The sequence below is a fragment of the Haliaeetus albicilla genome, chromosome 6 (genome assembly GCF_947461875.1).
Source record: "Haliaeetus albicilla chromosome 6, bHalAlb1.1, whole genome shotgun sequence".
In the NCBI taxonomy this organism is placed as follows: domain Eukaryota; kingdom Metazoa; phylum Chordata; class Aves; order Accipitriformes; family Accipitridae; genus Haliaeetus; species Haliaeetus albicilla.
This window is the reverse complement of record NC_091488.1, coordinates 13,729,435-13,755,526: the sequence shown is the minus strand read 5'-3', so window position 1 is coordinate 13,755,526 and position 26,092 is coordinate 13,729,435. Positions and strand designations below refer to the sequence as shown.

Sequence of the window (26,092 nt, the reverse complement as noted above, 5' to 3'; positions counted from 1 at the left end):
GCTCTTTTTCCAAATGACAACAGTGTCAAGTGCAAGATTGCTAAAACCATAACAAGGGAATTGATAAAAGACAAATTTAACCACAGTTGATACCTTTTGGAAGATCAAGATCCAACCTGAAATGGTTTTGCCTGTGTCACCGTAGCCAGCACGATTTGACTGTGGCTGACTGGCATGCTCCTTGGGACCTAGAAGCACAGTGCTGTTCCTCTATCACTGAAAAGGGAAATGTCAAATAACTGAAGGCCGTCAGATTGTTTGCCAGATACAAGCAGTTATGAACTAAAAACTGTAACTAGAAAAGGTCTCCCTTACTACCTTTATCTTTTACCTTTTTTCCTCACTTAACTTTTTGCTGTATTTTGCTTGTTTGTAGCTGGACTTAAATTCATTAGTTCATTCCATCGATATAATTCCAGAAGTATCTATAAATATTATCGCACTGGATAGAGGAAACCATCTGAGTCACAGGACTTAGATATATGCAGTACATAGAAGATCCAGCCTGAAAAAACAGACTTGAATTTGCACATGTTCTGGCTGAGCAAATAGAGATTTTTTCAAAGCCCAGTAATATAGTGGTTTTAAGGCTATCCTAAAAAGTTCACTGAAGTACATTTTCACTGAAAAATGTAATTGGACAATTTCAATGGTTGAGAAATAACCTTGTTGTTGCCTTATGTTTCACATATTCAAAAATGTATTATTTTTGTGGGGAAAAAAAATCCAAGTCCCTTCTTAAAATCTCTGCAACTGAACCATGTACACAACATCCCTTGCATTCTGCTACTGACCTAACCTGACCTCATTCAATTTATGACTTTGGGTGCAGGGATAGAGGCCTGTGTAATCAGTTTCCTATTCTTTTGTCACCAAAAGCACTTAGAAATCACAGCCGCCCTTACACTTAAAAACCGTCAGCATACAGCTGTAGGCACAGAACGTCATAAATTAGTTATGTGGTGTGATTTACACCTCCAGCTTGTAGATCTTCCAGGCAGCTCTTTTCCCTTCATGTTTAATTTAATTGTTATTGCTGGAACAGCAGTTGTAAGTAAATGTTTGACTCCAGTACATGAAGGAACCTGCAGCTTTTACATGTGCTTCTGCTAGTAAAGGTTCAATGAGGGAATGAAAAAGAGGAGTGAGCTGAGCTGTGAGGCAGGAGTGGGAGTGAGCTGCAGTATAAGTGAGTAACACAGCTTGCTCCTGCTGGGGATGAGGAGGCAGCAGAATAGCAGCACTTGTTGCTGGCAGGGAGAGCTCGCTGCTGAGGGCAAGGGTGTGCGATGCACCTCTGTACTCACCCACCTCCCCAGTCCATTTTGGGGATCCCATCCCCTTATGCTGAGGCCAAACCCTGCATGCCTTGCAGGTATAACTCAAGTGGCAGGAGGTTTGCTGCCGGAGGACACTGTAACTGAGTGGTACTTCCTTCTCCAACTTTGCTGAAAAAGGTGCTGCATGGGATAGGGGAGGAGAGGGGACTAGAAACTTTACCCTATAAACAGGTCAGTCTTTACTATATTTTTGAGATCTTTCAGTACTCACCAGTTCCCTAAGCTTTTAGGGAATCTTATTTTATATACAAATGTTGCAAAGGAAATGGCCAAATATCAAAGTAAAGTTTACTGCTCCTCTATAAGAGAAAGCCAAAATACAGTGGTGATCACAAGCACTTCCATTACTCCACCACGTAAAGAGAAATTGAGTATCTGAAACCATCTCTGCCAGGGACTTATGTTCTCTTACTGCAAAAGGGCAGCTTTCAGTCACAGACTCGGCATCACAGGTACAGTGCACAGGAGACATTTATTTCTAAGAAAAAACCCCTGCCATTTCTACTTGGTGATCTTAAATGAATGCCCAAAGGGAGCAGTAACATGTCAGTCATAAGAATGTATTTCATGAAAATGCAAAAAAGACACAGCTCTTCCAATATAATGCCTACTTTTATGGTGATAATCTGCACTCTCATCATTGCAGTGTCAGTTTGGATCACGCCTGCAGGTCACTTAGGGAATACTCATTAATATTCTATTTTCAGAGGTATTAACATTTCTCATAACTGGCAACCTTGCAAAATCATCAGGAAAGAAAGAAAAGGGGTAGAGTTTCATACTCCCATGGTAGTTTTCCTGATATTGTCAGGGAAGTCCTGTAGGATTTGGAGCCCTGGGCATAGTGCTTGTGTGTGCATATCACTGAAAAGGCTTGTGCACTGTTCATCTGACATGTCCAGAGCTGGACTTAGCATGCACTGGCTGATAGGTGTTGAGTGCACCAGTTTTAAAGGAGCTCTAGATAGATTTGCACTTTGTCTGAACTCCTTGAAGAATCCGGCTGCACATATAAAGCTCAGGAGGGAGTCTAAAATCATGACCCTAAGCAATAATGAAAAATGTAATAGTGACTATAATGAGTGTAGAGAATGATGTTTACATTTTCTTGGCACACTATTGTACATTGAAAAGTTCCTTAGAATAAACTGAACGATAAACAGAGCAATTAAGCCAACTGTTTGGACCAGTGACAAAACATTTCTAAAGCTAAAGAAAATGTTGCCAAGGGAACTGATATATGAGAGAGCACTAAAAATTTCCTTCTTAGAAGTACACTCCTCCTAACAGCACCAAAGCTGCATCTTCTTTCATTCTGTGATAAACTTTCTTACTTGCTGTTGTTGCCTGGACTCCATGATGAATGCCTTCATCTACATTCCCTGAATTATGACATTTTTATTTTACCAGCTACAGCTCATCACTGATTTCAGTGCTGGAGAGGAAGGATGCACCTGCCAAAGGGGAAACATGGAATGCAGTTCAGGAGTGCTAGCAGGAAAGTACTGGAGAACTACATTCTAGTTGTGCAGATTTGTTAATGCCAAATAAAAGCTGCAAGGATATTCAAACAAATAAAGTGTTTAATCCTGTGGCCTCCTGTGTATGAAAGTCTGGAATTTTATATCCAAAGTTTTCCTCATTAAGGGCCCACAGCAATTCTTCACAGAATTTACAGCTTTATAATAACCAGCAAAAGAACACTGAAGAAAAAAATCTGAACAAAAAAAAAATCAGATGAGCTATATTGGTGTTATGAGGTTTTTGAGGATTTACCCAGGCCTCAATTCACTATAGCATCACTTCATGAATCTTTAGGTCAAGACAAAGATGACCTACCTTGATAAAACAGGATTCCTCAGGTCACCATGAAACATCTGTTGGTGGGACTGGTCTCAGCTAACTTTTGCAGCCTAAACCAGCACGTCCAGTCCAACCCAGTCTTTCAGACTACTCTGTAGTCAAAATAATAAGGCAAGCCTAACCAAAGGGTGACATATCTTGTCTGCCTTAGACCCTTGTATCAGGATAGGTGAAGCATTATCTGGTAGTGCTTTTATATCTTTAATGACTACAGAAAAAATGCTTGATAAATAGTTTAGGATAGATGCCTGTGCCTTAGCTGGCTAGCAGTAACTGAGGAGGGGGTCCTGAATGCTGTGTATGGTCACTTGTATTCATAAGGATTGCAGCTCCTCTGGAAGTGCCCCCACAGCCCCACTTTGTCAGCTTTTCAATGGGGATGTCACAGGATACCATCCATATCTTTCACATAATTAATGTATCTGTCAAGTAATTCTTTTTTGTTCACTCAGCAAACAATTTTTTACAAACTGAGGTTTCTTTTAAAATACAGAGACAAACATCACACTGTTTGTGTAAGAGGGACATGTGGGATAGCCTAATTTTTCACCTAAATATATATGTAGTAGACAGCAAAGATCCCAGCTTTCACTGGGTCTTCACTGTGCTTGATGTTGAAAGCAGAAATGGGTCTCTGGAGTTCTCATACCCTACAAAGTGGAAACAAGATGGGGGAAAATGCATCTCAACAGTCACATAGGTAATAGAGGAAATGGCACAACCTTGTTATTTCTAGAGCTTTTCCTCTAGTGCATTTGGGTCCTGATTAAGGAGAAATGTGAATCAAAGCTTAAAACTGTGATGAGTCTTCAAGATATTAACAGGTTAATGAAAATATTTTAAAACTAAAGCTTGTGAGAGAGGGATCTGTGTATCTTACTTGACTTCTATAGCTAGCACTAATAAAATCTGTTTTGAATGAGAAACATGCTTTTCAGAGCACCAAATATGTTGGCAAACATTAGAGGAAAGGTGTAAGAGCATAGAAAGAGAAAAAAAAAGGAGGCAGAGTTGGAAAAGTTATGGCTTAGCATCTCTTTGGCCTGATTTGCTAATAGAAAGAAGTGTCCTGTAGGCATCAAGATAGACACAGCTAATTCAGTCACTAGGGCAGCTTGTCTCCTACCTTAGTCTTTTCTAGATGTTTCAATTCTCCTGTTCTCCACTAGAGAAAATAACATTTATTTTTTAAGAGGGAGCCATTTCTCAAAGCCTTTGTAATGTTCAAAACCCTTTTCAAGCCAGTTTCAATGGGAAAATGAAGAATTTTATTCCTGTTTCTAGCAATAACCTCAAATCAGCTTTAATGTTGTATTTGTAAGTGCCTCTTCCCTGTTATTTTAATGCTCACATCCTCTGATCATATTTTCTTTGACTCAGCTAAATAAGCTAAGATGCAGTATGGAAGTGTAGGGACTGGTGATTTCCCCTGCTGCGTTCTTGCTCATTAGAAGTAATTTACAAATGAAGGTGTCGAAATGCTCTTCATTTTCCATTATGACAATTCATCCAGTTTTCCTGTGAGAAAAAAAAATACAGTTATGGCCCCAATGACAATGACAGAAGGCTTCTCTAAGTGACTCTCAGAAAATCCATTTCACTTAGAGCTTCTTGTGTGGGTTTGCACGGCAAGCTGTATAGACATATGTTTCAGACTAACACACCCCGGAACAAAAAATGTTGAGGGTTGCTCCAGCAGTTTACACAGTCTACACACCATACAGAAGAAATAGTATGGTGCACAAAAAAGAGTTTGGAAGGGTTGGGGGAAAAAAAACAGGCAAAAGTCCTCCTACTCACAGGCAGAAGAAAAAGGAAGAATTGGAAAGAAGTGTCTAGAGAAACTGGAGTGGGAGGTAGGAATCTGCCTGGTATGCAGGCTGATGATTCACAAAATGATTTTCCATTTGCATCAGACTGGCAAACTTAGGACCTGGTCTTTCACTCATGAGCATGGATAGTCTTACATGTGCACGATGTTCTCAGCAGTTGCAGATTCGGACACTTTACCATGCTGTGTAATGTCTTATCCCACGCAGATCCTAACCAGTGCCAATGGTTGTATTCATCACGATATCACAGTTCATTAGGAAAGTCAAAGTGTGGAAGGAACTAACAAGGGCAATGAGAAATACTTAATAAAATATTAATACGTGTGTTTGTTGCCTAAGCAGCCTCAGGGAAAACAAAGGACATTTGAATCCAGTCACTGCGCACCAGATTCACCCAGGAGGATTTCAGCCTGATGAAGCCAAACCAGCAAGTATGTGGGAGGAGGTGACAGGTGCTCTCCTGATGACTGCTACTGGGGTCAGATCCAGGGCAGGACATAAACACAGTGGATGCTCTAGGCTACAATGCACCCAGTTCCCAACCAGTCCTCTCTACGTTGAGGAGATGGGAAAGAAATGCCTGCAATGGGGGCCAGCAGAGTGGTGTATGCATCTGTATGGGAGTACACATTTAAGGACATGGCTAATCTCCAGACCATGACAGACCTCAGTGTGGTAAAGAGATAGCTGATCAGCCTGTGATTAGCTAGTGTTATAATGACAGCTGTGGCACAGGTGCAGCAACATGACATCCAAATGGACCTTGATAAGCTTGAGGACTGGACCAACAGAAACATCATGAAATCCAGCATAGAGAAGCACAAAGTTCTGCACATCAGGTGCAACAGCCTTGAGGTATAGCCTGCAGTGGTACCACCTAAGTGACAGTGGATAGAAAACTTGATGAAGAGAGCTGGGTGAAATGAACACCAGGGTAAATACAAACCAGCAATGCCCTCTCACCACAAATATGGCAAACCATGTACTAGGCCACATTCAGAGAACTGTTGCCAGCAAATTCAGAGAAACTTATTCTCCTCTACTACACACATCTGGAAATCTGTGTGCAGTTTTGTGCCCCTCAGTTCAAGTAGCATGTAGAGAAGCTGAACAGGGTCTAGTGGCAAGACATGAAGTGGACAAGGGTCTAGAGCACAGCACTGGTGAGGAGATGCTGAGGGAGCAAGGCTTTAGTCAGGCAGAGAAGAGGTTAAGGGCTGATCTAATAACAGCTTAAATCTACCTGAAGAGCAATTACAAAGATAACAGAGCCAATCTCTTCTCGGTAGTGCCAAATGATAGTTTTGTAAGAGTTTTAAAACCAGCTATTATCCTTTCCAAAGCACTTTTACAAAGAGTTATCTTTGTTAAATCAAGGTGGAAATCCAGTCAATCCATTTTAACTTTCTGCACTTTTCGTACTTAGACAACTAGAGATGGAATCTGCTTATTAGATGTCTTCCCTTTTCTTCCCCTAGCTTTATTTGGATGAAAATCAAACTACACATAGTAGGTATTTCAAGAATACTGTTACAAAATTAGGGCTGTTGGTTGAACAAGAGTGAGATTTTAGACTTAAAAAAAAGAGGTGTTTGGAAAAGCAAGGAAGCAAAAAGAAAAAATTATAACTGGTCAAAAAACTTCCTGCAGGTTTCATAGCTTTCTTTTTTTTTTTTTTTTTTTTTAAACAAGTAAGGGTGATATTTTTCCTAATAAAGCACAGTTTTTGAAATTTAATTTTGGAAATTGATCCAAATTCTCCAAACCAACTGTTTCTTTTCCCTTTGCTGAACTGAACCTTTTCATTTTGAGTCAGTGTGGCATTAATTTCTACTTGCTAGAACTGTTACTGCGCTTAGTAGGAAATACAGTTCAGGAAAGTCGTATGTCCCTTCTTTATGATTTAAGCTTCCCAGGAGATGGACTCATCATAAAAATCTCCTGATGTGTCAGATCAGTTCAAGTCACTGACCAATGATGGTGTAATGCGAAGGATGCTGTTCAGCTCTAAGAGGAAAACGAAGGCTGCAGCCATTGAAAGAGCATCTCTCATGAGGCAGCATGGCAGCTTTGGTGAACACACACAACTGTCAAAGAAGCAGGAAAAGGTGTGATTTAACTGAGCAAACAAACACAAAATATTTCAGAATTAAATGAAATGTTTTAACGAACATTTTTTTTGACATAGCACAAAAAATTCCCCAAAATAAAAACCGAAAGGAACATGAAAATAAAAAAGGAAAAAGAAAAATCTCTTGGAGCCTGTATTTTCCTTTGAAAAATGGAAAACCAACTCAGTTTTCTCACCAGCTGCTTGCAACTTTGCACTTCACAGCAAGAGCCCATTTTGCTGGGGCCCCGAGGGCACCAGCCAGCCTGACCCTCCCTTGTCAGTCCCCCCGGGGCTCTCCGACCCTGTCCACGGCCCAGGGCAGCACGTCAGCCCCCCGGGGCCATCACCCCCTGCCCCAGTGACACTGCAGCCCGCACCATCCCTGCGTCTGGCCCCGTTCCCTGAGTGGGCCCCTTGGCGCCATGTTGTGGCCTTGTCTCCAGCCCTGGCCCTGGCCCCGGCCCCACCTCCTTCTGTTCCCGACTGAACCTCCTGGATGTACCCTGGCTCTGGTTTGCCCCCTCACCCTGTCAGGGGCTGCTGACGGACCCCAACACCCCTGGCTGTGGGTGACAGCACCCGCTGGTGAGAGCACAGCTGGTGCAGAGCCCACAGGCAGGCACTTCTGCTCTCTGCCATGTCGCCTGCAGCTCTGTAATGGCGGGACGAGCTCCAGCCTCGACGCAGGGCACCGGCGCGCTCACCTGCGCAGTTATAAACCGGGGAAAATAAACCCCGCGCTTCCCACCGTGCGCCGCTGCATGTCCCAGCAAGGCGGCGTGGCCGTCCTCCGCCGAGATGTCAGGCGGCAGCGCCCATCCAGCTTCGCGGGTTGGGACGGCCTGAAGTTTGCTCCTGTGTGTGTGTGTGTGTGTGCGCCATGGGCTGTGCCTTACTTCCTCCTGCAGGACCGGTTAAATATTAACACAGCCATACACGTATTTGGGCGGGGGGGAAGGGGAGAGGCGATCCTTACCTCACCGTGCAGGGACAGTGTCAGGGCGGGCTCCTGCCCTGGGGCCCGGCAGGTGAGAGGCGGCAGAGGTCGGTGCTCCTTCCCCGCGGCGCCTCGGGCAGCCGCCCTGCCGCCTGAGGGAGGTTTCCCCCGGGGCGAGGAGGCGAGGGCTGGCCTGGGGCCCCTCTCTTGGAACGCCGCCGGCCTCCTCCTGCGTCCCCCAGGTGCAGGGTGCGAGGGCGGCTCGTCGTCAAAGGGAAAGAGGTCAGAGACACCCTCTCGGCGCCCGGGGAAGCAATTCAGGTAACCTCTCCGGAGCCATTATTCACTGAAAGATAATTTAACCCTCTCCCCTGCTCCTGCCACAGCGGGGAAGCCAGCCCTGGGCCGGTGGCAGTGGGGTGAGGAGGGGCGTTCGGCAACACCCATCTTGTGCTGTGCTCCCTGGTCTTCAGGGCGGGTGTGCACAAAGCATCCGAGCCCTGCTCTGTGCCAGGCTGGATCCGGCTGCCACTCCTTTACGGCGATATTATGGATATAATCCCCTTGCCTCCGGCGTGGATGTGGGAGGGAATAGGCTCAGAGCCACGCACAGCAGCGCTGACAATGCGAGTCACCCTGGTCACCTGCGGAGAAGGTAAAAAGCAGTTCAGGCCAAACCCCAGGTATTTAATTAATCGTTGGCCCAAATATCCTCTTTCATCTGGGGATTGGGTAATATTTCCTTTCCCTTCCCCTTCGAAAGTCCGTTTTGAAACAAAGCAAAACAAAACTTTATAGATCCCTTCATTTCCCTTCTCGCTTTACTTCACCCCAAGTTGTTTACTGATTTTGGCCTGAATTTAGCCATAAGATTCTAGCAAGTTTATTCTTCTCCATAAAACTTTGCTCAGCTCAGCTTGTGTTGGTGCAGCCGGATTTGTAAGTGGAGGTATGAAGGCTGCTGCCCAGGCTGGCAGGGTCCTCTCCAGACCTATAGATCCTGCCCCGGATCATAGCTTCCTGAAAAATGACACAGCACCGACTTTTGGATTTGTTTCGTGGTGCTTTACTTGGGCCATTTCACTTCATGACAGATAATACTAACTCTTAAAAAATACTGACGGGTTTGTGTATATGCTGAGTGATAGAGCAAGGAGAAATCCCTCCAAGCCATCCATGGTGACCCTCCTGTCACAGCTGCCTGCTGGGGACTCCTCCACACACGAAACATGGAAGTGAGAAAAGAACAAAATCTTTGAAAATGCACTGGACAAACCCAAACCAGCCTACAAACTAGCCCCCCTCCCAACACGCAAGTGAAGAAATCAGCCCACAGGTTTGGCTAAAATGATGATTAGTTGACAGGGCTGTCCCTTAAGTTCACAAGGTAAACTGAAAGCTTGCAAAATGGGAAAACGCGGAGCAAACTGCCCACTGAGCCAGTTAGGTCACAACTGCTGCAGTAAACTCAGTGAGACTACCCTGCTTAAAGCACCGAGCAGTGGACAGAGCTCTGGTATAGCTTGATGCTGCAGGTGACCATGTTTGGAAAGACAGCAAAAATGTTTTTTGTTGGTTGCAGTGGTGCAGCGGTCAGGGAAGGTCTGGGCATGGGACATTCCTGCTACATGGGCACTCCATGAGAGGCACTGCCACCCACTCCTATGCCATCCCACCACCGCTGCTTTCACAAAAGCCTTGCTGGGAATTAATGCAGGGTCTTCGCACAAAACTGCAAAATGAACAGCTGGGCCAGGGCTTTTATGTTTTGTGCCTTGGAGTGGTTTTGGTTTTAGCAAAAGTGTGGTTAAAAAAGTATGGTTATTACAGGAAACTCAAGGTGTCTCTGTGGTGATACTAATATTTATGCATTGCACAGAGCTGCCACAATGAACACCCCTGAAAAGAAAACCACTTTCCTGACAAGAAATTTGGGCTGGCCACAAAACCACATCCTCTGGCCCGTGTCCCTTTCATTAAGGCAAGCTTCAATTTCCCAGCTGATAAGTTAGTAAACCAAGCAGCGCAGTCAAACTCTCTCCCACATATTTTGAGGGGGAGGAGAATAAATATCACACAAATGAATCACAAACACTGGAAAAGCAGAAAATGCAGAAGGTGATGGCTCCCACCCAAGCTCTGTATTTTATCTCTGACCACGGTGGAGAGCTGGTGGTGTTTTATTTCAAGGTGTAAGAGGCACTCTTAAGTTCAGAGGAATAATTCTGGGGACCCTCTTTACACTAGCAGCCTTTCTGAACGCTCAGTCTGGGGACCTGGGAAGAGATTTGGTGTTTCTCATCCTTGCCCCAAGGCAGGTGTGGTGGAGAGCCCAGGGTGGCAGGAGCTGTTGCTCCTGGCTGGGGTGGCCCCTGCATGGCGAGGGCCTGACGGGACTGCCACAGAAATGATGGTACCAGGCTTTCACTGGAAATGTATGAATAGGAATCCTAGTTTTGGAGTAAAGCACACAGAAAAACATGAAACCAAACCTTTTGGATGTGGTGGCACATTGGGATATATTCCCACTTCCTCTCCCGAAGGCTGCCTGGTGCAGGAGGCATCAGTTTCCCGAGGGGGTTGCGGAGGGAACAAACCCTCCGAATGGAGGTCTGTGCCCCTCCAACCCCAGGGAAGCAGCTGGCGCCCTGCACAGTTGCCCTGCATGACAGTAAGTGATGGAGCACAGGGTTCATTAGTCTGCCAGGACGCCGCCGGCGGCATGGACAGCACACCCACAATACACATGCAATTGCAGGAAGCTTAGAGAATTATTTTTCGCAGCTGCTCATGATTAACTTTAATGATGTAGATGGAGCTCCCCTGACACAGTCAATCCTGAAGCAGTAGTGTTGTAATAGCCAGGAGGGACTAAGGGAGCAAGAGATGCTAAGGTCCGTAGGGGGCGGTTTCTCTGCCGAAGAAAGCACCTCTACTTCTTTTGAAGCAGTTGTTTTGAAAAAAGGTACTCCTCTCCTTCCAAACCCTCTCTCATTTAATCTTCTCTCCTTGTTGGTAATACAGGTCACATAAAGTCACATTTTATCACAAGACGCAAAGCAGCAGCTCATTACCGAGTTTCTCGATAAGTTCTGTCCTTCAGCTTCTGCTCAAGTATGCAGTGACCGCTGGTGGCTTTCTGCCTTAGGGACCAGGGGAGAATGCTCCAATGGAGAGGTTCCAGAAGCTCATTTTAATTCCTCTCATCTTAACTGCCTCGCTACCAGGTAGGACACATTCATAACCCGTGAAATGAGCCAGTGTGGACAAAATGAACTAATTTTAAAGTTAAAGTGTGAACTAATTTTAAAGCTGTGTAAATGACAGTTACTGGCGATATCAGATCGAACAGTTGGTTGCAGAGGGGGATTATTTAAACTGTTTGAAGTGGTTAAGTTTGCATTTCAAGCCTGAATGGTCTGATGGCTTAGAGTGGGCTTCAGTATGCAGAAGTGAGCATGGATGGGGTGGGGGGGAGATGGGGAGGCTGCCCTCTCTCACTTCCAGTGAGCAGGGATGTCCCACTTATTTCTCCCTCTCCTTTTGTTCATCCTCCTCCTGTCTGTTTGGGACTGCTTTTGAGGGGACATCTGTAGAGAGCTCAATATCAGCAGCTGATTTTGCTCCCAGAAATATGTGCAAATTATCATTTTGCTAGTTTGCCTCCAATTTACATTTCACATGCCTGAGTTTCAAAGTGAATTCAGATAAAAGATACCTTGGTGGCAGAGCTTTAAAGAAAATGTGAATATAAAGTGACTAGTTGGTTAATGGAGACAAGGCTGGTTTTTTTCATTATAGTCTAGCTGGGGTTTTAACAGGCTCTGAAAGGAGGGAGCTGCAGCAGTATGAGAGGGAAGGTATTGTCATGGCTTAATAACTGGTGAAAGGAAACACAATGCAGGAATAAATGTTGAGTTTTCTGAGCAGAGTGGTGTTCCCGGTGGAGTTGCACAGGGATATGTGGTATTCAAGAAGCACTGTGAGGTGGCAGACTTTGCAGGTGGTGCAGAATTACTTAGGGCAGCCAAATCCAAAAAGAGACTAGGAAGATTTGCCAGAAAATGTCATGATGCCAAGTGAGTAAGTAATAAAGGAGCAGAAAACATTCGATGCAAAGCATCACTTAACTGAAGATGTCTAGTGGAGTAAGAGAGTAGATAACTTGGAAAAAGAGTAAATTGCTGAAAAAGAGAGAAAATTTCACTGCTTAGTGTCTTCAGCGAGGGAAATATAATGAAACCCGGCATTATATAAGTCCGCAGACAGCTTATATCTTAAATAATGGATGTTTTGTTAGCCCTTCCATTTCAAAAATGACATCATAGGTCTGAGAAAGGTGTAAAGTGTGACAGAGGTGATCAAAGGTATGAGGAGGTCTTCATTAGATTGGGATATTTTACTGCTTGCGAAAAAGAAGAAATAGCAAACATTTATTAAAACAATTAATTATATGGAGGTGAATGGTGAAATGGTTATTCACAATTTCTAATAACAAAAAGAGCTAGTGGCAACCAGCAAAACTATCAGAAAGAAGATTTAAGGCAAACCAAAGAATGTACTTTTCCTCACAGTACGTAATTGAATAGTAAAGCTCATGGTCACTGGATATGGGGAATACCAAATTATAAATAGGCTGAAAAAAGCTAGAAACAAATATCATGGAGGGTAGATCCATAGGTGCAGATGCAATCATTGGCTCAGGAAGTCCCTAGGTGTCCTATTTATGGACATGGATGTTATAACAAGAAAGCCTCAATTTTTATTTGTTCTGCTTCTTGCACTGTCTTCCTAAGCATCCAGAGCAGAGTACTGTGTGTTTTAGAGGATTGCTATTACCCTTCACTAATGCTTTTAGGTGAAGAGGCTTTTTAGGTTCAAGCATGCCTTCAATGGGTGTTTTATTGCCCCACCTGGAAGCTGTAGTGGGGTAGCAGGCATCGCCCACACTGTGCGGTGCAGCCGCAGGAGCACACCCCAAAGCAGAGAGAAAATTGTATTGCAGAAAGGCAAGTGTTGCTCTTGAAAGAAATATTGCTGCTCTTGGGATGTCGGGAGTTGCAAGGCTGGGCGGTGTGGCTAGGCTGCCGAGATGGCTGCATGGCACAGCTGGTTTGAGCATCCCCCTGGGTGAGCACGGCATGCCCTTTGGCAGCGATAGCATTATTGCAGACCACAGAACCTCCATGCAGTCCCAGCCTGCTGCTGGCATATTGGTGGTGGTGCTGTGGTGTTCCCAGCCTGGGGACCCTCATCACTGGAGACAGGAGACAGCGCAGGAGGAGAGGAGTAGTCCAGCAGCAGAGCCAGGAGAGGCTGCAAGGGACAGCTGTCAAACGGTGAGTGAGAGAAGAGATGAGAAGGCACACTTGGGGACTGTGGAGAGGTTTGTGTGCAGGTGGGTGGAAATATGTGTTGCTGAGTATGAGTAGACCAGTATTACTTGACAGAAACTTCCTATAAGCATTTAAAAAGTCTTGTTAACATAAGCAAACAAGCTAGTCCTTCTCTGCAGGCTTTGACAAGCTCTAATCTATTTTGGTTTTCAAAAAGCTCAGATGCAGGGCTGTTAGCTTTTGAAATAAACTTGAGATGTGCTGAAGAAAAATCTTACCAAATCCAAAACAATTTATTGCAGAGCTGTTGCTGGAGTGGTGAGCCAGCGATGAGGCAGGGAAGGCAGAAGACAAGGTGGAGTGAGCAAGAGACTAAAGAAAGAGTGAAAAGAAAAAGAAATTAAAACAGACTGAAAGGAAAAAAAATGTAGACATTCAAACAGAAATAGCAGAGAAGGAAGGGAGGAAGACAGAGACTAGATGTAAAAGCTGAAGCATGAAAGGCAGTGTTTATGGAAGGGCAATATGGGTATAGAGGGGGAGATTATTCTGAAATACAATAACGAGGCTGAAAAAAAAGGAATCGTTACGGCAAAAGGCTAAGCCCATCCTTCACTGCACTGCATCCAAATAGGTCACTTATAAAAGAGGAAAGACACAGTCAGCAGAGGAGAGGAGGGAAGGAAAAGAAGGTAGCCACATCTCAATGCCCTTGTCGCTGAATCCTTCAGCGTGTAAAAGTGGTCCTCTAGAGTTAGTTCAAGCGTGGAAGAAAAAACATTGGTGGCAAAGGGCAAGGGTGGTTCTTTGGCAGATGATGTTCCCTCAGTGCAGGTGTCATCCAGGGAATAAGATGTATTTTTTTTTCTTCAAAACCTGCAGTGATGACAGTGGCTTTGTGTGACAGAGGAGGAAATAAACAGCTCATGAAGGAGTTGGCGTATACTCTGCATGCTGTTGGGAAGGACTGAGCAACTGAAATACCATAAATACTTAGCAGCTTAAGCAAACTTTCACCACTGGTGACTGCTTTATAAACATTTAGTGACGTGCCTCAAAGAAGGTGTCCTAACTCAGCCTTGTTCTTCAAAAGTCAAGGGATAATGCAATACCATGAAGACAGCCTAACATTTCCCTATTGCAAAGATAATATTTGCCTGGGTGGGATTTCTTATTGGTTGTGTGTGGGGAAGCAGATGTTAAACCAGCTGTTAAGAGCTGAACACAAAATTCCTGTAAAGTGCAATGACAATCTAGCCTGAGGCCTTAATTTGTCTAAAAGCAACCATATGCAAGATATTTTTTAAGCAGTATGTAAGTGAAACTAGCACTAAAGTTTTCTCCTTAGTGTGAGAAGCAAGGTCCAGCAAAAGGACTTATAGCACTGGCTTAAAGCACTGGTAACTGGGTTTAGATCCCATTTCTGTCATGAATGTCCTCTTTGACCTTACACAAGCTACTTTATCAGTGTTTGTACATGAGTTGGACAATGGAACACCCTGTTGGTTTAGGACTCTACGTGCTATTGCAGGATAAAAAAAAAAGCTAAAAGATAAAGAGGCAAAGTTAAAACCACCAAAAATGTTTTGGCAGCAGGTGGAGAAGGCTCATGAAGCTCCTTTTTCAGTGGGGCTTTACTGAGATCTAAATGGAGGCAAGGTTGAGCTACGTCCCACTCCTCAGTCCTTCTGCCACCCATAGTATCCCCATACAGGGCTTATGGACCTGTTCCATAGCTCACGGAAGTCAGTGAAAGACCATCTATTGCTCCAGCAGATATGATTGGTGGAAGAAGTAGATCCTACCATACCTATGGACTGATAAAAAATGATTCTATTATCTTGGATAAATGAAAGAATAACTCATTCCTATCTGCTTATACTGTCCTGAGTGTCTGAAGAAAACAAAAGCAATATTAGCCATGTATTTTTAAAGCCGATGATCACTGATTATTCACATTTAGGGATAAATTTGAAGACTATAATGGAACTCAGACATGATCTCATAGCAAATGATTAATTAACAGCTAGGAGTGTACTGAAAGTCGCATCATTTATTCAGAGCCATGGCAAACCACGACTCCTTAAAAAAGTAAAGCATTTGCACAGGCATGGAAATAAATTAAAAATGCACAGAGATCAGTTTGCATTAAGAGGAGCAGTGTGGATAAGTACTGCAGCTCCTGTTTCATGAGCAACTAAAGGTATTTTGGTGTTAACTCTAAGGAAGTTTTTTCGTGGCTGTGTCTATCATCATGGTAGCTGTTTATGTCCACTTCAACCAGTCAGAAGGACTTCAAATAAAGCGTAAAAATCAAAAAACTCAGCACATGAACATGTTATAGACATCATAGTTGTACAGGGAGTAGTATTGTAAAGCCTGGCTACAATACAAGTCAAGAAAGAACAGATAATTCAAAGACATGTCTGAGCTTAGGACAGTGTCTCAACCCTGGCAATATAAGTTATGAATAGAAATCATGACAACTGGATGTTGAATATCAGGGAAGAAGGCCATATTACATGACAAATGGTCTCACTGGAATGCACTTCATCAGTGCACATTCATTAGAAAACTCATAGCTCTGTAAATGATGCCATCCACAGACATGCGGCCAATCCCTAACATTCAGGAAGTGACAAATAGAAAAGAGAGGAAATTGCTTTTAGGCATTTTATCGGGTTAACTGTAAAGCCACTTACTAAGGTATGCACATAGATTTGATTGCTGAGTTTGTCTTCAAGTTGTTTCACATTTTAAAGCATTTCAGTTCACCTTTACAAGTCTGAAGAGAGCTTTGAATAAATGCTACAGGAAAAAATGAGCCATCTAAGTTGAACAGAAATATGTTTTAATGTATCTTATCTGGCTTTATTAACTATCAGTGGAAGTGAAGTTTGCTTTTCATTTAATGTTTTATTGCTCACACACAGATATACTTTGGAGAATGAGGTGCATGGCAGAGGTAACATAACCCAGGAGGGTGGAAAATTTTTGTAAAGGTTTTTGTAAACATGAGAGAACTCAGAGTCAATCATACAAAGAACCGGGGAGAGCTAGGTTTGTATAATCCTGCAAAACAAAGAATGAAAAAGTTCTTGTCTGTAAATACATGAGGCTGGTGGGAGGAAAGAGAGGAGCTATTTATATTAAAGAACAATTCTTGGCACAAACCTGCTTAGATATATACTGCTTAAGATTAAATGTGAACTGGGAATTAGAAAATGATATTGACATTGGAGCGATGAGATTACAGACCCTATGCCCTAGGGGCGTTCACCGAGGCTCTGGTTACAACAGCGTAACTGAGATTGGGCTCTGGTTCCATTTGTACAACTATCAAACATCTCTTTTGTGTGAAACAATACAGCATATTCTCCCTTACTCACGCCAGCTATTGATTGAATGAAAAATGATTTTTTCAATAATTTATAATTAACCCATTAATGAATAAACTACCTAAAATGTACTAAACCTGTGTTGAATGAAACCGTTAAAAATCACTTCATTGTCCTGAATACTCTTAACAAGAGAGTAATGGCCATTTCAGGCTTTCTTTCTCCTGGAAAATAATTGAACACTTATTCTCAGGCCAAATTTGCAGACACGGGGTTTTAATTAGACTGCTATGGACTGTAGTATCTAATTGCTGTAATTATGCAGACTACAGCCTGAATCGTTAGGGGTAGCACTGGCAGTCTTGGTGCTTCCTCAGCATGAATGTTTCCCAGTAAGTGATGAAGAACTCACTGGTGAGGTAGATCTCACTGGCAGGACTGCTTGGTCTGCAGGGACCTTGTAAAATCTCCATCCTTGGAGATATTCAAAATTGGACTCGACAAGGCCCTGTGCAAATGGCCTAACTGTGAAGTTAGCTCTGCTGGGAGCAGAGGTTTGGGCTAGAAGATATCCTGAGGTCCCTTGCCACCAAAACCTTTCAATGCCCCTATCAAAGAGCAACTCTATCACAGTGAAGTGCGGGTGAGCACTAGGCCAAAAGGGAACGGATCTGAGCTTAGAGGCAGGTGAAGAGACGATAGCAGCCGTGAGGGATGAGGAAGAGCTGTGCCCAGTGGGATGCATGCAGATCATGGGCAGGCCCCTGGGATGAACCTCGGCAACAGCAGAGCCTGCCGTGGCAGTCCTCTCCTCCTCCTCCACTCCACCTGCAGCCAGCAGGGCTGTGGGTGGCAGTGACTTAGTAAAGTGACTGGCTTTTGAGAGCCTACCATTTTGGGCTCCCCAGTATGGGAAGGACGTTGGTAAGCTGCTCTCCCAAGTCCTGCTCCCTAAGACACCAACCAAATAATCTGGGATGTTCTTACAGTGTGAAGGTTTGACCCTCATGAAGACTAGGGTATATGATGTTCTGTCTCTGAGCAATGCTTTAAGACTTGCCCACCTTCAAAACGGCACCATTGCCCCTGGCTATCTCAGGGACTGAAGTCACAGCTGCTGCTTTGAAAAAGAGGGTGTCTGCCTTCGTTCTTCCTTCACTTTCTGTGTGGTAGAAACAAGTGCTTCTGCCTTCCCACATGCAGGGGACCCACCATCTGCCTGGGCAACAGCTGCACCTTCATTCCTCTGAGGGCGATGGGAGGCCCTGGATCTGTTGAGGAGGAAAGGAAAACGAAATGGCTTCCTTAGAAAGGAGCTTTCAGTTCTGGAAAATAGTAGCCAAAATTCATACTACCTTTTAAGGAGGAAAAACTCGTGAATAACAGCAGCTTTGGTTTACAGAAAGCCTGAGAAGGTGGATAAGTATGTTTGTGATGCATGCATGAGAAATAAGGGAAGAGGCAGATGAATAGGAGCATAGAAGGATATATGCTGGGGCTGCAAAAAATCAGTGGCAATCCGCGGTATGGAAAAGGGACTAGTTACATACTCCTTTATTTATTTAAAATCTAGAGAACTCATGTACTTTCCTATTTAAAAGTGGAACTTCTTTCTTTCTTTCAGCAAAATGATAAGTCAGCTTTTTAGTGAATCACTGAATAGACACAGGTGATTTTGGAGTGGGAGGAGGAGAGACAAAAAAAGCAAATGCATCTTTAAAGAAAACCATTTAATCTAAGCTGGAGCTGAAAGATTAGATTGTACATCTCCATCTCTGACCTGGTTAAGATCTTTTAAACTGTATAAGTATGTACTTACGTTTGTAATGATTGGCTTGGGGATCCATTATAACAACGTAGCGTTTTACCACTGCTTACTGCTGTGGGATTAACATTACTCAGTTGAAATTTCAGTTTACCATATATATCTTTAGCAACTTACTGACAGACATTATAGGAAATGAAACAATTATCTTTTCCTAAAAGTCTCAGGTACTCTGATGACCCTCAGAGGTGAAGTGCCAGCTCAGCTGAATCAACAGCCTTTCCTGACACGTGACTAAGTGCTTAATATTCCAGTGCTCCTAGTGAATAATACTGTTTGAACCAGGGTGCCTGGCTTTTTAGTCTTAAATTGCTGGCAGTAAAAATTAAGTCAAAGGCCTTTCGTGGTGGTGTTGCATACGTATTTACAGACTGGTTTTTTCTTCCTTCCAGGTCTTGGCTTTTGTTACTCTATTATAAATGGCCCTGCTAATGCAACAGTCCTTGCTGGTTCAGAAGCCCGGTTTAATTGCACTGTGTCGGTAGGATGGGTAATTCTCATTTGGCTGTCCAATGGAAATCCTGTCCTCACTGTCATCAATTCTCAAGGACCTGTTGAAACATCAGACCGCTTCACCTCTCAGAATTATACCAGTAGCAATTCATTTACCTCAGAGCTGATCATCCACAACACCCAGCTGAGTGACTCTGGAAAAATTGAATGCAGCATTCAGCAACATAGTGAGAATAGCTTTGCGTTTCTTTCTGTTCAAGGTGCGTATAGCCACCAATAGAAAGCTATTTTATTACATTGCACTTAAAGGAATACTCTGATGAATTGCTCAAATTATCCCTGTGAAGGACTACATGCTCTCATTTACCATCCTTTGCCTCCTGTCCTCCTTGTCTTAATTCTACTGTCAAAGCAGGTTTCAGAGTCACATTCAGAGTGCCATTGACAAAGGTTATAACTGCCCTTGTTATTTCCTTTTCTTCTCTTATTCTTTATTGGAATTTATTAAAGTGCCTGAAGGCTATATCAGGCCCACCAGCATTCAGTCTAAAATTATCTTTTGGCTAGAAACAGTATGGATTACCCCTATGCACATCTTTGTACACAAACCTTCTGCTGTCTTTAGGGCAGATCTCCCTCCTGCTTTCTGACTCAGAAATCAGTCCTTATCCAACTTATTTAAGTTTGATTTAATGGCATGTAGAAGTAAAGCCCTTGAAACACAAGGTGATACTCTTCATATGATTGCTGCTGCAATCTACCATTTCCAAGGAATAAAAAGTTCCTGCATTTCAAGCCCCTGTATATGAGACCTCTTCCTCCTCTCTGAAGCATCAGTAGTGACAGAATGCAGCCAGTAAAGCAAGATCTAACCACCAGACACTAGCCATTTGTCAAAGAGGTGCTTCATGCAAGGAGAACATCTCATCATCTACCCGTAAACCTTTCCTGATAAAACCCGAGCATACTTAAAACTTAGAGAGAAACACTGTTATTTCATTATGTTGTCCTTCAGCTGGAAATATATCAGGATGGCTAAAAAGTATAATTTCCTGCTTTTTATTGGAAAGTTACCGAAAGCTGAGACTTGTGCTTTAGACATAATGGACAATGTGTCCGTGAAGTTGCAATATCTGCATGTTTATATCATGCATATGGTCTATCTGTGTTAATAATGATTGTTTTTGACTTCATATCTCAAGGCATAGCTATTTCTCGGTAGCAGATAAGGTTTGAAACTATCAGCAGGAAAGCAATGCAGCCAAATATTCTGAAGGAACAAAACATCTTTTCCCTCCTACAGTTAATGGATCTTTATTCATCAAAAATAGCACCTTAACAGTAAAAGAGAACAAAACAATTGAAATTGTTTGTGAAGCCTTAGGATGGGCTCCAGCTCCAGACATTACCTGGATGACAAATGACTCTTTCATTGATAAGTCAAGGTATGTTACCCAGCACAGTCAAGGATCTAATGGCCTCCACAATGCCCTGAGCATCCTAACTTTGACTCCGACGGACACTGAGATTTTGACTTGTTTAGCTGACATAGGAGCACTCCCTAACCCTCAGAATGCAACTGTAACTGTTATTTTTGTCAACTCTACTCTAGGTAAGTGAATATTTGTTGTACTTTGCCTATACTGTAGTACCTGTACTGTACTGCCCATACTCAGAACTGTGATTTTTGTTTTGTTTTGCTTTTATTTTGAAAAGTCTTTTACTTGCAAATGGAATACTATGAGATATGCAAAGGTAATAAAATTAAGACCCAGTAGTCACAACCTGATACATAGGTAGGGTTAAATTCACATCTGTGAGAGGACTGGTACCACAAATGAACCACAAAGTCCAATTTAGGATTGAGCAAGACAAAAAAAGGCAGTACATCTGCCACTGACTCCTACTATGGATTCACTGCTAAGAAAACCAGCCTTTCCTCCTTGACCAAGTAAACATCTATTGAATTTAGATCTTATATATCCTTGATTAGACCATACCTGCCATATTAACATAATTTGTTAGACCTCATTTACTCAAGGCCACACCCTCAGGTGAAATTGTTCTCCATAATTTTCAATACCAGTTTTACCACTGACTTGGAAAAACCCCGTGGATTTTACTCCCAGTTTCTGCACACAACCCCAAATAGATTCTGTACTAGCACTTCAGGTGCAAATACAAAGTTCTCCACATGAGCAGTGACCAGATGTGATGCAGCTGTTGTAGTATGGTGGTAACATTCCCAGGGCTGCACTGAGGCTGGCACCTAATTGCAGATGGTAGCATTTATATGTAGGAACTTTTATAGTGTATACCTATCACCAGTCTGCTATAAGAAAGTCTTTGTACATGATATATTCACCCATTACAGAAGAAGAATTAGGTCATCAAGAGAAGCTACATATTCATGGGCCTTATCCCAAAGTCTACTTAGATCACAGACCATTGGGCCTGCTTTCCTCTTCCTGGCATGGTGCCTTTCACATCTTAGAGGAAGGTAAAAAATGTCCCGCAGCAACATATGTGGAGTTCTTTGGATGGTGCATTTAGTTGCTTTTTATTGCCTTTTATTTAAGGAAATTCAAGGTCACTTTAATCCAAGCATGGATGTTGGGCAAATCTCTCAAAAACAGTTAGCAAGACCTTTGATAACCTTAAATATCTTTGCTAAGGTTATCAGCATTTTCTGTAATGCTGCTGGTCTTTGGCCTCACTGACATGCTATGAAAATAAAATTCTGTCATTTAACACGTTTACAGTACTAGGATGCTCATCAGAAAAGGGTGACTTTATCTGGTGTGTGCTGCCAGTGTGGAACAAAGCAAATGGGACTATCACTATAGATCTGCCTCACAATCTAACAGAATGCTATGAAAAATGTTTTTCTTTTCCAAACCATAACACAATAAGAGTAAGTAAGAAGTGTCTCGCTGTGGGTTAGCAGTGTTTAATTCGGACGAAGGAGACAATACCAAACCATCTTTAGGAGCATTTCTCTGTTGGGACTAGCCAAATATCTCAACTGTCAGGTAGAGGAGTCTCAAGGCAAACTAAACTTGAAGCACTAGTTGCATGACAGGGAGCTGAGGTTACTGGGCATCGTGGTTTAACCCCATCTGGCAACTAAGCACCGCCCAGCTCCTCGCTCACTCCCCTGGCAGTGGGATGGGGGAGACAATTGGAAGAGTAAAAGTGAGAAAACTTGTGGGTTGAGATAAAGACAGGTTAACAGGTAAACCAAAAGCTGCGCATGCAAGGAAAGCAAAACAAGGAATTCATTCACCACTTCCCATTGGCAGGCAGGTGTTAAGCCATCCCCAGGAAAGCAGGGCTCTGTCATGTGTACTGGTTATTTGGGAAGACAAACGCCATCACTCCAAACGTCCCCCCCTTCCTTCTTCCCCCAGCTTTATATGCTGAGCATGACATCCTATGGTCTGGAATATCCCTTCGGTCAGTTGGGGTCAGCTGTCCCAGCTGTGTCCCCTCCCAGTTTTTTGGGCACCCCCAGCCTACTCGCTGGTGGGGTGGGGTGAGAAGCAGAAAAGGCCTTGGCTCTGGCTAAGCACTGCTCAGCAATAAAACATCCCTGAATTATCAACACTGTTTTCAGCACAAATCCCAAACATAGCCCCATACTAGCTACTGTGAAGAAAATTAAGTCTAGCCCAGCCAAAACCAGCACACTGGGTATAGGCACACTGTGTCCTATGGTGACACAGTCCACCCTACAGTGACATCCCTTTTATTAGCCTTATCCTGCGGTACAGGAAATGCATAGATTATATGGAGTTTTTTGCAGCGGGACTATGCATCCCCAGCTGTTTTCTGTACAGAGTAGGGCTTCGAATCTGTGTTTCTTTTTATGATGTGCTGAGCATTGTGAACTTCTATAATCATGCTGACAGCTTCTCTTGGTGAAATGATTCTTCTGTAATGGGTGAACACAGCACATACAAAGACATTCTTATAGTGGATTAATGAGGGGTTTGATATAGAAGCTTCGACATATTAACAACTAAGGAGGTGTGAGTAACTGTGCCTTTTATTTTAAGTATGAGTCATTATTAGCAAGCCTTTTTCAGAGGTACTTGCTTTGTAATGCAGTTGAAAAAGGTCATTTCACCATTCTTAATATGACTTTTTTGTAGTCACATTGATCCTAATTACTGACTAAGCAAAATAGAACTATCCTGAGGAAATTAATAAATTTCCCTGCCTACTCATTTGTAAAGTACAGAGGTATCCACCCTCAGTTTCCATAGCTACTCATTGTAAATCAGAAGAGGAGAAAAACAGATGTCATGAAGCACAGTTAGTGTATAATTAGTGATTGTACAGGACCATCATTCATTTCTCTTTGGAAAAATTTGTCAGGATACGAGAATATGAAGTCTTCAAATTATTAGAATGAAATAAAGATGTGGCATTTATGACAGAGGAAGATATATAATATATATATCACACTTGAAATCTCAGAGCTTGTCTGACTTTTCTTATAGAGATGCAGCCTTAGCTAGCTGGTCTCAGGAAAGAATACGACTAGCTTCAAACATCTAAGGAGTCCTTCCCAAAACTACTGTAATATCAATTTTAGCTTTCACTTAAAAGCTTGTGGAATCAAATTCCTCCATGTTCCTCACAAGCAATACCTGTCCATTCACAAGAACTGCAACCAAAAATCTGAGCCCTCTTCAGCCAGCCATCCCCTGGTCAATGAATGTCCTACCCTCCTGCACCTCTAGATCAAGTCTTAATCTCAGACCTTTCCATACAAGGTGATGCATTTTTATGTCAGTCACTCCTCCTCCAGAGTTACCTCACTTACAGTGGTGTTTGACTGAGCACCAAATTTGGGAACTCCTATGGAGTTATCCCAGCCGATGCATTCACAGAGCTGTTATTGGGAAATGGGGTCCGTGGCAGAGTCCCTTAGCTGGGCCCAAGCTCTCTTTGGCTTCAGTGTTGACTTCATGTTGTCTTTGACCTGCAGAAGATGAAGACAGGGAATCTGCCATGAGCCTGATCCTCCTTTGCTTTTTAAGTTAGCCAGAAAGCTCCAAGGTGTCCAAGAAGCAATGTGCAGCTTTTTCTGGTCTCTCATTTCTCCTTGGTCACCAGCATGTGCCAGTGAAAATCCTCTTTTCTGCAGATACTTAGCCCAAGTAAATTTTTGGGCAGCTTTGGGAGGAGCCAGAGGTCTGGATAGCGGCAGAGGATGGGCCCTATAGAATGAGGAAGTGGCTTTGTCCACACTAAGCACCTCATGTAACTTGGTGTGGATTTACTAATGGGGCTAAAAGGGGTTTAATGCCCTCATGCCTCAGTGCCCCTCTGCAACCCTACTTGGATGTTGAGCTGGCAGCTCCTGCATTCATACCTGCTGGTCCCAGCTCCAGTTTCTTTCTGGATCCTCCAAAACTGGGGCGAAACTACAATGCTGAAGTGCCGGGAGTGTTTGTGTTGTATCCTGTTCTTGCTTCAACTCCGTAGATTCTGTTTTGGCATGTAACCTGAACCTGACACGGGGTGAAATACCTTGGTGTGGCAGCCAGCCTGGAGGTATGGGCCAGTGCAGGTGTGTTTAGCTCCTCCCTTCACACTAAGGTTAAGCTTTCCCCTATAGCTAAATAGCTGTCTTCATATTTTAGGCATCTTGAAATCCCTGTGACATGCTTTATGGAAAAAAATATGATAAAATATAAATATTTGTTGCAGTACTTCTAGATAAAAAATATTACGAACAAGTTCATCATCAATTGTAATCACAAATGATTACAGCCTACAGAATTAACTACTAGTTTGCAGGTTACTGAGTGCTTGTTTTCTCTAAGAGTCAGAAGAAATTCAAAACATGCCAACTGAGCATTAGGATTAGAGAAGACTGGAACAAATTGCTTAATCATAATGACCTGAGCTTTGGAGAATGCAGACTCCTAAAGGAGGTTCAAGCTTTGTGGGAGGCTCTGGTCTTGTATCTTTGCAGTCTGAAACCTCCAAACCCCAAACATATACCCAGGCAAATTTGTAGATAGAAAGGATTTACTTTATTCCCTGCCATAGGTAAACCAGCAGATATTGTGGTTCACACATCAGGGGAATAGCCCTGACACTGTGCAGCTACCAATCACCTACATTGCTGCGGTACTTTTCCAGAGGCTGTCAGCTAAATGTGGCCATGCAGGTGTTAACTAGGACCTCTAATGAGGAAATGACAATCATAAACCCAGTGTGACAGAATGTGTTTTGTCAAGTTTGGATGTGTCTCACACCTGTAATTTGGATTGGAATCTTGTTTCTAAAGAACTCCCAAAATTATTTGGGGGCTGCTTTTCAAAGGGTAGCCAAATCAGAGGTGCTTCTGAAATATTTGGTCAAAACCAAAGGGCAGGATGATGTGAAAATCGGAACTGACATCTTCCTTGTGCATCCAGCTATGTAAGAAATATGAGGTATTTTTAAAATTCTCTGCACGTGGGAGCTTTGTAGGAAAACTGTTTGGTCATAGCAACCGATTTCACCAAGGCACTGAATTATCTTTAAATCACCTCATTTAACTCTGTAGATTACAGCAAAGACAAAGGAGTAAGTTAATGTTGTGAGAATGCTGGTGGAGAAGATGGGTTAGTAGTTGCATATGCCAAAATGGTGCTACTCTTTACAGGTTTTGCTCTTTGCTGCTCTTCAAGTGGATAACAGATGCCCTACCAAGTATGTCCCAAAATCAAAGACCTGCTGAAATCAGTGAAAGAAATCCCAAGATGGAGTTAATCAGAAAATCATATCTACAGGGTCTATCTCCTTCTGTAGTAGTCACCTAAGACTATTGCTGTGGTCTGTGGGGAGAAACGGACATTCTTCAGCGTTGTTCATCTTATCGAAAGGGGCACATACACATTTGGGCAAATGAATTGTAACCCAAAATGCCTATGTTCTCTCCACTGACAAGAGCAGCTAGGCGAGATGCTTAATATGTGCAATATAGACATCTAAATTGAATCTTAAGCCCTCTCCCAACCCCAAATGTCTCCAAAGGATGCTGGAAGGCCCAG

At 43.1% G+C, this 26,092-nt stretch overlaps 1 protein-coding gene and 1 long non-coding RNA gene across 2 annotated transcripts in view; one reads left to right on the top strand and one right to left on the bottom strand.

Moving 5' to 3' along the window:
* Positions 1–6,363: 6,363 nt before the first annotated feature.
* LOC138685583 (uncharacterized) lies at positions 6,364–8,013 on the bottom strand. The gene is made up of 2 exons (XR_011324878.1): positions 7,853–8,013; positions 6,364–7,154 (listed from the first exon to the last, which is right to left on the bottom strand). It is a non-coding gene; the product is annotated as an uncharacterized lncRNA (long non-coding RNA).
* Positions 8,014–8,156: 143 nt separating this feature from the next.
* IGSF5 (immunoglobulin superfamily member 5) overlaps positions 8,157–26,092 on the top strand; it is a 34,323-nt gene continuing 16,387 nt past the window's right edge. The window contains exons 1-4 of the mRNA XM_069785086.1: positions 8,157–8,406; positions 11,110–11,312; positions 18,977–19,297; positions 20,341–20,649. Of these exons, the coding sequence (XP_069641187.1) occupies positions 11,255–11,312; positions 18,977–19,297; positions 20,341–20,649 (688 nt within the window). The 5' untranslated portion in view covers positions 8,157–8,406; positions 11,110–11,254. The remainder of the gene's footprint in view (positions 8,407–11,109; positions 11,313–18,976; positions 19,298–20,340; positions 20,650–26,092) is intronic.